At 43.9% G+C, this 12,209-nt stretch overlaps 2 protein-coding genes across 4 annotated transcripts in view; both read left to right on the forward strand.

Moving 5' to 3' along the window:
• dennd1c (DENN domain containing 1C) overlaps positions 1-4,413 on the forward strand; it is an 8,598-nt gene extending 4,185 nt beyond the window's left edge. Inside the window, exons 13-23 of one of the 2 annotated variants that reach the window (XM_076147688.1) lie at positions 471-596; positions 736-837; positions 1,678-1,765; positions 1,893-1,933; positions 2,020-2,070; positions 2,182-2,229; positions 2,326-2,433; positions 2,642-2,718; positions 2,812-3,025; positions 3,214-3,477; positions 3,693-3,886. In XM_076147688.1, coding sequence (XP_076003803.1) covers positions 471-596; positions 736-837; positions 1,678-1,765; positions 1,893-1,933; positions 2,020-2,070; positions 2,182-2,229; positions 2,326-2,433; positions 2,642-2,718; positions 2,812-3,025; positions 3,214-3,477; positions 3,693-3,743 — 1,170 coding nt within the window. In that variant the 3' untranslated portion in view covers positions 3,744-3,886. Of the gene's footprint in view, positions 1-470; positions 597-735; positions 838-1,677; positions 1,766-1,892; positions 1,934-2,019; positions 2,071-2,181; positions 2,230-2,325; positions 2,434-2,641; positions 2,719-2,811; positions 3,026-3,213 lie in introns of both variants that reach the window. The other variant, XM_076147687.1, reaches the window with a different exon arrangement.
• LOC142996744 (complement C3-like) overlaps positions 1-12,209 on the forward strand; it is a 78,508-nt gene that overhangs the window by 50,335 nt on the left and 15,964 nt on the right. The window contains exons 1-2 of one of the 2 annotated variants that reach the window (XM_076147797.1): positions 9,893-9,999; positions 10,399-10,594. In XM_076147797.1, coding sequence (XP_076003912.1) covers positions 9,905-9,999; positions 10,399-10,594 — 291 coding nt within the window. In that variant the 5' untranslated portion in view covers positions 9,893-9,904. Of the gene's footprint in view, positions 1-9,892; positions 10,000-10,398; positions 10,595-12,209 lie in introns of those variants that run through there. The other variant, XM_076147798.1, reaches the window with a different exon arrangement.

A 12,209-nucleotide genomic window follows, 5' to 3' on the forward strand; every position in this document is an offset into this window, starting at 1 on the left:
AGCAATATGATTTACGCATATATTTTAGCATGCATATATATCTCCAGCTTAGTAGTACGGCATCATTCTCACTGTTAAAATCAAATCAAAACTATATGCTTGACAATTGTATGACGTGTTGCAGCTGCTGTTTAAACGATTAAGGATGACTAGCATCATTAGTCAAAAAGGAAAACAGGTTTGAATACATGAGTGTCAGTATTATTTGTGTGGTTTAGCTCTCAACACTTTGCTTAGCAGCTTCTTACAGTACAGAATGTAAACACGTTCATTCAACATTCATGTTTTGCATTAATTTGACTCTTTGTAGTGCCTCTTGCTCCCATGATCAGATCGTCACCGGGGCAGTTTGGTAGTTTGTCCTCACTTGATCCGATCCAGATGTTAAACTGAGCAGCGTAGTAAGTCGCTCTGGATAAGACTGGCTGCTAAATGTTGCAGGTATACAGTAAATGTGACTTTGTTTCCAGATGTCGGTGCTGAAGGTGTGTTTGAAGCGTCAGGCGGTGTCTCCTGGCTGTGGCGTCTCCAGGGCCTTCCTCAGAGCTCAGGCTCTGCTCTTTGGAGGCTACAAGGATGCACTGCAGGGACACAAGGTTCAAACACTGTCACATACTCAGATATTTGGGGTATTTGATATCTAATCTTGATTAAAACTGTACAGCTTTCATTTTGCCCATTCTCTCTCTCTCTCTCTCTCTCTCTCTCTCTCTCTCTCTCTCTCTCTCTCTGCAGGAGGGCGAGATGTGTTTCAGGGAGGAGTTGTTTCTAAATCACAAGTCTCACAGTATGAGACAGTTTCTACAAAGTGCCATTCATTTACAGTTCTTCAAACAGGTTTGTTACTCCTTGTGTCGTGCTACGCGTAGCCCTCTGCTGGAGAGACAATGTAAATGCATTCTCCTCTGTCTTTATCTAACGCTGGCTGATCAGGTCCCTGATAAACTAACTGTGATGCTAAACACTCCTGACTGTCTAATCAGGTGTTGCAGTGGCTCTTCGTCTTGTTTCCTCTTCAACAAACATGTGTTACTTCTTGGGGACAAGATTAAGTAACTTTCCTTTGAATATTTCAGAAAACTCATTATTGTAAGTTGTTTTATTATAAATTTAGTCAAATGTAGAGTCATAAACATGTTGCTTACAACAGTGTCAGACTCGAAAGCTACTTGAATAAACAATAGTGATGTCATCAACCTAGCAAAGTTACAACGGTGATGTCACCATAAGCCATGTATAGGTATGACATCATTGTTGCAATTTGATGACGTCATGATTGCATGTTGAAGGGGCAAGTACATAGTTATTTTGTCATATTTGATACAGGGAAGCATTAGCGTGACTTTGGGATTTTGTATTTTCTTTTTAAATATTTAAAGGAAGGTTACTTGGTCTGGTTTAATGTGTGACAAACACCATTTGCCAGGCTCACCCATGAAGTCACACAACTATGCAGAAGAGGAAACAAGACAAAGATTAAAGTTACAGGTGACAACTATCAAATACAAAACTTTGGATTATAAGATGTGTGTATACTGTCCTCTACACTTTGCATTGAGGCGATCTGCTGTGCTCACATGATAATACCAGTAAGGAAAGGTCATCATTATTTTTAACTCAAAGGAGGATTTTGTACTTATTATATATAAAAATATACTAAAACTACTGGATTTTCAGTTTATTGATGGGCGCATGGAGATCCTGAAGGAAGAAAGGGAACCAGATGACCTCTTTGAGGAGGAGATCCGACAGTGTGCAACAGCAGGTGTGTGTTTCTCTGTGTGTGTGTGTGTGTGTGTGTGTGTGTGTGTGTGTGTGTGTGTGTGTGTGTGTGTGTGTGTGTGTGTGTGTGACCTTCTCATCACTCATCATTTTCTGTTACAATTTTGTAGGAAGAGGCAAATCTTATCATCAGTTGGTTGGTAATCTGAAGGTGAGACTCCTCTGATTTCTCTAAAACACAACATTTGTGTGATAGTTAGTCACTAGCACAACTGTGGGTATACTGGTGTTTTACAGAAAGGGGGAGGAGCGCTGATCCTCAATATGAAGTCCAAAGCAAACATGACGGTAAGTATAAACCAGGCTGCTTTATTTCTTCTTCTTCTTATGAATTGTCTTTATTTCAGGTTAGCGCTCTTATTGTGAAAACATATGTGTGATGGATTTGTTTTCTCTCAGGCCAAAGGACTCACCAAAACCAGTTTGAAAGACTTGCTGATGCACAAGGTGCGTGTCTGTTACTTGCAGATTGACGCTGTTTTTGCTGTTACCTCCATTACTATTTACTCATTTGCCTCTGTGTGTGTGTGTGTGTGTTTTCAGGACCACAGTGAAGAACGCACCCTGCAGAGAGGGGGATCTGTGTTACACCGCCGCTCTCAGTCTGACTGCCTTCAGAACCGCCTGCCAATCACGAAACACTTTGGAATGGTGAAACCTTTCTCTCCTCCCTACTAACCAATTGAAAACACTCATACATTACAAACACCTTCATCAAACATCCACCCTGATTCATGACTTTATCCGCCTCTCATACTGCTTGACTGTGCCGTCCTGCATCCTGTTCTCATTTCCTCCCATCATCTGTCCCATTTGTTGCTATACGTTTGCTTTGTTGTGCTATGTCGCCTCCATTCAGTCTCGTCCCCGTCGGCCTATGCACAACCTCAGGGTTCCCAGAGGAGAAGAGGACCTAACAGACGCTGCATGGGATGGGTGAGAGAGAAACGTTTTTCAAACTACAATACATGTTCTAGTTGGTATTTTTTGTATATATAACGCATGTTTCTTCTGTTATTTCTGCTTCAGGGCTGAGTCTGGGCCAGTGGCTGAGCCTGGAGCTGGTCCCCAGAATGAAGATGAAGAGAACGGGGAAGATTCACTTTGTGACGAGGAGGAGATGGATCTGCTCGGGGAGATCTTTGACACTCTCAGTAGCCGAAACCCTCGTGAATGTGGCCTCCTGTACGGGACACGCAGCCTGGATCTCTTTGGGCCTGACAGTCACGACTATATCACAAAGGTAATAATAGCCAATAAATCCCTTAGTGGGTAAGTTATTGATCTGCTGAGAGATATTTAGTTGATCTGCCCTGTTATGATCTTTTTTTATGGGGAATGTACTGGAAAATGATGTCACATATTCTCAGATTATTCAACGGTGGAAGCAATCTTGACGACTCTAACACAAGTGGTGTTGGTGTATTCCAGCGTGGTCCAGCCAATCCCAGCCAGGAGAGTCTGTCGCTGTCCATCAGTGGGAGCGGCAGTCTGCACAGCTGGAACCTGGAAACCACCGAAGAGGCATCAGACCTGGGAGAGGAGCGTGACTGGCCATGCCTCGATGTCAGCGTACCAAAGGAGGAAGGGTCAGAGAACCGGCCTGCAGAGTGTGAAACAAATGAACAGGACAGCAGCAACGGGAGACAAGGAGAAGGAATAGATGATGACAGAACCAACTATGAGGAACTACAGGTAGGGGAAAAGACAAGCAGGGTAGATAAGGAGAAGAAAGTAGACACTGAAGAGGATCCAGTGAAGGAGAGCATTGAAGAGCTGAGAGAAAGTCAGAAAGGTGAGAGGGATCAGAATGAGGGAAAAGAGATGATAAGGGAAGGAACATGTGAAGATGAAGATGAGGGAAAGGAGAACAAGATGAATGGGAACAATGTAAACGACTCTTTAAACAGAAACAGAATGATCTGCACTGTGGAGGAGGTGGAGCAGGATGGACAGGATGACAATCCCGCAGCTTCTCCAGACGTCACTGCTGAGCCCCAGCCTGAGCCCGAGCCCAAGCCTGATCATCACGTGGGCTACAAGAGCAGGAATGAAGGAGCAGTGATGGGAGAGGAGGAGCGAGAGACTGGACAAACGCAAGGTCCTCCTCCAAAAGTGCTCTCTGCTGTGGCGCAGTTCCAGCTGCAGGCCCCTGACCAAAGAGCCCAGATGAAGTCCTGGACCAAGAGCTCAGCCCAGACCGGGAGAGACTGCAGCGTGTTGGGTATCAAAGAGAAAGCACAGACTCACCCGCCAGATGTTCCCACTCTTCCAAACATCCACTCAGAGGCCACCGAAGAGGAAGACCCTCCTCCCATCAAAGTGTCTGAACTTAAGAAGAGATTTGAGGCTTGATTGAGGTTTATTTGGCAGAGGTTTCAAATATTTAAACTGAATCTTTTCCTTCACCACTGATTGACCAAACTGGAAGGCTGGCTGGGTCCTGGAATGTTTATATGATTTCTTAATATTGTAAAACGGAGCATTTTACTGAATTTGTTTGTAAATTTCATTAAAAGTAACGCACCACAGAGAAGGCCTTTACTCAAAAGCGAGGCAGGTAATCCAGATTTTACCTACTACCGTGACCATTTCCTGTGACAAATAAAGCAATTGAATTGTCTTATCACAGATGCTTCTTCTGTTCCTCTGGTTGGGCAGTGGGCTGGGCTGCTGGCTCACAGTAGGAAGGTCCTGAGGTTGAATCCCTGCTCGCTCTATATTGGTGTCCTATATTCTCTTCATTCACCCAAAATTCAGGATCGAAACACAAATTTGAGCTGTAATATTTTCTTCAGATGATGGAGGCTTCCCATTAGCTCCTCACTAACCAACCAAAGTCACTAGAAGTCAGAAGATGCACATTTTAAATATCCAATTTCTCCTGGACGTGGAAGAACTAACTTATTTACACTGAGAGACGACAGACTTGAGCCAAAGTATTTGCACATTGCAGGTTTATTTAACAAAACATTGGGGTTATTATGAACTCAAAACTTTTCACAGCTCAACATCTTCAAAGTGCGTTACAGCCATCTTCATTGTTTTTTAATCATTATCCTTCATGAGTGGAAACATAATACATGTTATATATGTATAAATATACAGGAAATAAAATGTACATATACAATATATAAGCCAGCTCAGTTTCCTTACATGGCAGAATGAAACCAAGTGAACATTCCAAATGTTGACCTAAATTTCTGCCACTAGTCTGGGTGGTAGTTTAGGAGTGTGTGTGTGTAAACCCTCAACAGACTTAAAAACACATTGTGGCACAAACTGGCTTGAAGTGTTACTGTCTCGTTCTCTTAAGGATCCTGGTGCATAAGAGTAACATGGAATATCCGGAGGGGAGACAGTGGCATAAATTCATGAACGGGAGTCATCCATACTGTAACAGCGGAGTGACGCGGGTGCGAGTGTCAAATGAGCCTCTCTTCCTTGGGAAGCGGCAGCGGCAGTCCGGGTTTCTCCGTTCCTGCCGTTCTCACCTGCTTCCTCTCCTCCGCACTGGGCCTGTACGTGCCCTCCGTCTGTCTCTTCCTCCCGAAAACGCACAGCAGGAGGACCAGAGCCAGGCTTAGCAGGGACACCATGGTGGACACGCACAACGACAGGCTGGGTGTGATTAACACTTCTGTCCCCATGGTGACAAAACTCTGAGACACACACACACACACACACACACACACACACACACACACACACACACACACACACACACACACACACACACACACACACACACACACACACACACACACACACACACACACACACACACACACACACACACACACACACACACACACACACACACACACACACACACACACACAGATCTATTGTTATTTTTGTGAGATATTTGAAATCCAAACAAATGAGAAAACATTGGCCTTTTATTGTCATCAACAAACTCCACAAAAGACCAAATTCTGCTTGAATTCTTCATTGTTATGCATTATGCTACTTATCAATACTTCTTTGGCCTTTCAGGTTCAGACATATCATCAGGTTAACATTTGGTGGCATTATAATTTTCTGTGTTTGAATACTTTCTTGACCATATAGGAAAAAGCATAATAATAAAAAGATTTGGATCTTTAACAGCAAAATGAGGATTCATTTATTCAACAATGTGGAGTCTGAGCTCACCTGCCTCAGTGGGGGAATGTATCCGTCACGGCTACGAGGACTGTGTGCTTACATCTGGACAAATGGAGCATCAGTTGCATATAAAAACCAGGAAGGCATCTGAAAATAAAGGACGAATCACAGGTCAGTCAAAAGGATCATGGCTGCACATTTCCTTAGCGTATGAGATTATCGGCATAATAGGGAAACAAAGACAAAAGCTGATTAGTCAACATTTCATGTGGCTCGCTAGAAAAGGCCTTTTTTTTTTTTTTGCTCAGTTTAATGAGCGGTTATCCATTGACTCAAACTGCATTCACACAGCAACATTCCAAGTTAAAGCAGCTCAGGTATCCGCAGAAACATACGGTCTAAAGCAGGCTAGCACAGGTTCCAGCACATCTGAAACACTTTTGAGAGTAATGTAAGGTAATATTTTAGTATGTTATTGTATTTCAAGATTTTTGAAATGATGTCCGATTTTCTGACTTGAACATGATTTGCTGGATTCCTCCTGCTGTCTAATTTGAACGTGTATGTAGATATGAATCAGATGAAGAACAGTAGCAAGTGCAGCATAATACAAACACCAGGAAGTCATTTTCTATGTGAAATTAACACCCACAGAAGGTGTTTTTTATTGCTGAGCGATTATGTTATTGATTGTTGTGTTGGATAAGCACATATCTGCAAATGAGACTATATATCAGAGGCAGATTACTATCAGGAACTAAATATAATGTGTTTTAATAAAGCATAAAACTAATTAAATATACATATAATAGTACTACGTATAATACATGTTATACTTATTAATCAGGTTAAAATTATTAAAAATAAATATCAAATATTGATGAACTTCTCCAAACAGCGAATTTACAGATCTCTGTTCATCTCTGAATGAAATTGAATTCCTCTTTTTGTTAAAGTTATTAATTTTCAAGACCAGTGCTCTTTGGTTCTTATATTTTCTAAATTTAACGATCATAGCCAAATAAGAGCGATGTCATTTGTCGTCATGCAACAGACGATATCTGACGTAATTTGTACAGCAGATCTGTCCTGCTAATAAGAAAAGATTAGATCAGTCGAAACTCACCAGGAACCACAATAAAGTAATTCCAATGGCAGCGACACACCCAACAGACCTTACACTGCTACAGGACACACACGCTGGAATGTTACGGATCCAGTTTGACCAGTGGATTCTCTCTCACACACAAACACACACACGCGCGCGCACACACACACGCACGCGCGCTCACACGACCAGCGACATGACAGCTGAAAACACTCCACGTACACAGGAATCGAACAACTGATAATAATCCAGATGCAGCACGTACACACACACACACTGGCAGGTGGTGCCTCGGCGGAAGTGAATGAAATCGTTTCAGCGGGACTTACCGGCAGATGTTTGAGTCTTCTGCTCTGTGTGACTGTGAGGAAACAACCGGTGGATCTGACAAACCCACAAAACTCATAATCCATCCAGGAGTCGGTGCGATCCGGCACAGGTGGAAGGGTTCGCCGTCATCCTCACCTGCCTGCTCATATGCAAATGAGCCGAGTCACGTGGTACACCTGAGCTAATCAGCGAAGGAGAGTTTACCCCGCCCCTTCCTCTCTCTCTCTCTCTCTCTCTCTCTCTCTCTCTCTCTCTCTCTCTCTCTCTCTCTCTCTCTCTCTCTCTCTCTCAAATCTATGAAGTTTACTAAGTCTGTGTCTGGCTGGATAAAAAGGCCAACAAAGTGGCTGGTTTCGGGTTAATAATTAGAGAGAAAAAGCCTTGAGTGAGTTAAGAATCTCTGTTTGTTATTTGGGAGCCATTTACCTTTTGGCGTGGCACACATCCAGGGATACTCAGCAAACAAACTTTGGTCGTGTCCAAATAGACCGGTTGTAGGTGAAAAAAGATGCATTACAGTTCCTCCAGCCTGTATAAGGTGAGGAGGTCATGTCATGTTGGAGTTTAGCACTCTGAGAGGAAAAAAGGCTAAAAGAGTTCGAACAGATCCCAGGAACTACACATTTCCCTTTTTCAACCCATTTACCAGCAAGTCCTTTGTAACATAGGTTTCTTCACTGTTAATGTCATCTTTCCCGTGCAAGTGGAAGAGACAAAAAATGCCATTAAAATGTGTTGTTTATTGATCAAATTGTCTGAAAATAATTGGGGTTGTTTGATACTATGCTCTTAATGATTTAAAGTAATTTGATTCAATTATGGGTGTTTTACTGAATTTTATAACTCCCTTTGCCCTCTGGGATCAAAATGAACCTGCAGCACAAAGTGGTGCAATGGGACAAATTGTCACACCATACCGCTTTCCAACACATCTTTGATGTTTGATGTTTGATGTGTGTGGTCAACCATTCCCAAGGTGGGGGCGAAACATTTGTTGAAGCAGAAATGCTGTTACACAGTAAAAGTTACACAGTATTACACCATTAGACTTTCGATAATGCCACTGTAAAGGTAATTTGTCACTTTATTATTTATTTTGTTTTGTGTGTGTTTGCGTGTGTGTGCGCACGTTGGGGGGGGCGCAAATATTTTTTTCGTTTACAAAAGAGGGGCCCTGCAGAAAAAGTTTGGGAACCACTGGGACAGCAGCAAGAAGTGTTGGGGTATTTCACATTTTCGTCTGAGAGAGACAGGCAGCACAAGATGAGGCAGAAGCACTATACTGTACAGGAGGCTCCTGAGCTGATTTTTAACCATGTTGTGGACAAGAATGACCAGGAGGACAATGCTGAACATAAAGAGGAAGGAGTATCAACTGATGAGGAGGATTCAGGGTTAGAAGAGGAGGGAAATAACGATGAGTTGATAGATCTAACATACAGACCACAGATGTATGGGACAAGTGGGTGTCTCTCCTGTTTCTGATGTATGATCCAGGCACTGATGTGACAGTGGATGAGCGCCTGGTCACCTTCAAAGGTCACTGTCCATTCAAACAGTACGTCCCGAGTAAACCAGGGAAATAGGGGATAAAGATATGGGCAGCATGTGATGCCAGGTCCATGGAACATGCAGGGCTTTGGGGCGGCAGAAGCCCAAATATCTGCCTTAGGTTACCTACTTTTTTGTAAACAAGGTCTATTGGCCCTAAATTCTAAAAATTAAGGGAAGAATTTGTGGTAATGGGTTGGACTGAAGTCAGACTAACGGTGTTACACAACATTGATTGAACATCTATACAATATGCTTAAGTCATGCTACAGTCAAACTATTTAGGGTCAATTTGACCCTATACACAGCTGATGGTTTAATGTGAATATCCTGTGAAGAGCCTTATATTGTATTGCTGCTGATACTTTGAATGCCTCCTCACAGACTCCTCTTCTTGCACACCTGACCATCCAGGCCTCTTAGGGTTGACTTTATTCACCTTACGTCCTAAAGTTTGGGCAACTTCGGGTTAAAACGTTTAGCAGAACATTAAGATTGGTGTATTTTCCTTATTGTTGTTACTTAGAACAAACAGCACTATTCCAGTTATATTACTCAACCCCAATTTTCACATGCGTGTGTGCATGCATGCGTGTGTGTGTGTGTCTGTGCATGTGTGCGTCTTGTGATTCAAGCGGCTCAAACTAACAGCATTCATGTGTCTTTCTTTTTTTTCCCAATTAGAAAAGAAAGACTGGAAGATACTAAACTTACTAACCAAAGTTTGACATTACCATAAATACATCTGAAAAATAACTACAACTATTCATGTATGAGGTCAGAAATGTAGAAACTTGTAATCTATCATTGATTTTCTGCTGTTTATACTAAAAACTGCAGATAACGTTTATCAGAAAAAAGCAGTTACTCAACTGCTGATGGGAAATTGTGTGTTTGTGTTGTTTTGGTTTGCACGCCTGTCTACATGTATGCCAGGTTCAGGGGGATCAGACTGATGGGACAGAGGGGGGACATGGATAAAAGGAGGTCACTGGAGAGCCACAGGCTACACAGACAGCACTGATGGAGTCACGGAGCAGGATGCCCGGGACCATGCGGTGGTTCCTGGCCGCTCTGGCCTTTTTCTTCATCACCAACCTGGCTGATGGGGCTCCTCTGTAAGTAGACACACCTTGTTCTTGTTCGGGGGTACATTAAAGTTAACAAAATTGAAATAGCCAGTATGACTGAAACAGTCATACTGGCATTCATACTGGCAGTGCCTGGGAACCGGAGGATGGCCGGTTTGAGTCCCCTGTGGACCAAAAAGTGTGAATTGGCAGCTGGCAGCCAAAGAGTTGCCAGTTTTCCTCAAGGCCACTAAACATTAGGTTACACACCATGTCTAAGAACCATGTTTGTGCCTACTGATGTCCCTCCTGATCAATACACACACACAGTATTTGATTAACATGCATGTTCACAAACAGGTCGACGGACCCACACTGAGGGTTAAATAATGATAAGTAGTGATTATTAAAATCAAACACTTTGGCTCTCCTTCTCTCTGCTCTCAGGCAGCTGATGACTGCCCCCAACTTGTTGCGGGTAGGAGCAACAGAAAACATCTTTGTGGAATGTCAAGACTACACTGGTGCAGACATCAGAGTTGTAATCAGTGTGTTGAGCCATCCAACCAAAGCCAAGAGGCTGGTATCCACTACAGTGACCCTCAACAATGACAACAAATTTCAGACTGTTGGAAAGATTTTGGTAATAAATTTAAATACAGAAATGATGTGTACTTTGATTGCTTAGCAGTAGGGCTTTAAACGTTAGGCTATTGTTGATGTTGTTGATACTGTCTCTGATTGTAACGAGTTTCACCCAGGTGACCCTTAAGTACCCCGTTAAATCTGTGGGAAGGGCCTGCACTCCTAGCAGACAATTTGCAATTAGCGAAGCAGTCTTTATTAAACTTTTATTCTGAAAGCGCCAGGCAAGGCAAACGAGGGCTAGGCGAACAAAGGCAACAGGCGACTTTTTCAAGTGCGACTTCTTCCAAGGGCCGCCTTCTTCTCTAAGGCCCCTAGTAATGTACTGTACTGTATATCTTCTACTAACCATGTGCTTTATTCCCACTCTCTCCTCTCGGCGGCCACACAGACACTGGGTCAGACCCAGATGTCGTGACCCGACCAATCTTATCTATCCTTCTCTCTCTATTCATGTTGAGCAGGTGGTGGCAGGGGGGCTGTGGAACTGCCAATCTGCTGTACAGAAGGCTGAGTTCATCTCAGGCTATGCATCCGTGCTCTCCCTTAACTTTCTTGCTCTAACAGAGACTTGGATCACCCCAGAAAACACTGCCACGCCCGCAGCTCTGTCTGATGCGTACTCTTTCTCTCACACTCCCAGAGCTGCAAGGCCTACTGGCCTGCTAATTTCCAAAGACTGGACATATTCTCTTTGTTCCCTGTCAAAATTCTCTCCCTCCTCCTTTAAATTTCATGCTGTCACTGTCTCTCATCTGGTCAAGCTCACCATTGCTGTTGTTTATCGCCCACCAGGCCCTTCCGGGGACTTCCTAGAGGAGCTCGACACTCTTGTCTCTCACTTCCCTGACGACGGCTCCGGCCTCATCCTTCTTGGCGACTTCAACATCCAGACTGAGAAACTTCACCCTCTTGTTTCTCTTCTTGTCTCCTTCGACTTAGCTCTCTCCCCATCTCCTCCTACCCACAAGGCTGGCAACCAACTGGACCTCATCTTCACCAGGCATTGTTCTAGCGCTGACCTCTCTGTCACTCCTCTACATCTCTCTGACCACTACTTCATGTCCTACACTCTCTCCCTCTCCTCCCCTCCCACCCAATCTCCCCCCACCCGCATGATTTCTTCTAGTCCCAATCTACGCTCTCTCATCCCCACCGATCTCTCCTCTTCTGTTCTCTCTGCTCTCCCTGCCCCTGAATCTTTTTCTCTTCTATCCCCTGACACTGTCACTGATCTTCTTCTCTGTACCTTGTCCTCCTCTCTGGACAATCTCTGCCCCCTTATCTCCAGGCCTGCACACCCAACTCCACTGGTTGTCGGACTCGGTGCGTACTCGGAGACCGAGCTTGAGAGCGGCTGAGCGCAAATGGAGGAATGGCAAACTCCTGGAGGACCTTCATGCCTTCCAATCACTACTTTCCTCTTTCTCCTCCTCTCTCTCCGCTGCTAAAGCTGCCTTCTTCTGCACGAAAATTCAAACCTCTGCTTCCAACCCCAAAAAACTCTTTCAAACTTCCTCATCCCTTCTCCAACCCCCAACCCCTCCTCCCTCCTCCTCTCTCCTCCCAGACGATTTCGCCAACTTCTTCGACAAGAAGGTCAACGACATCCG

Source organism: Genypterus blacodes, unplaced genomic scaffold (assembly GCF_046128005.1).
Source record: "Genypterus blacodes isolate CSIRO-AG114 ecotype Tasmania unplaced genomic scaffold, CSIRO-AGI_Gbla_v1 ptg000039l_1, whole genome shotgun sequence".
Lineage (NCBI taxonomy): Eukaryota > Metazoa > Chordata > Actinopteri > Ophidiiformes > Ophidiidae > Genypterus > Genypterus blacodes.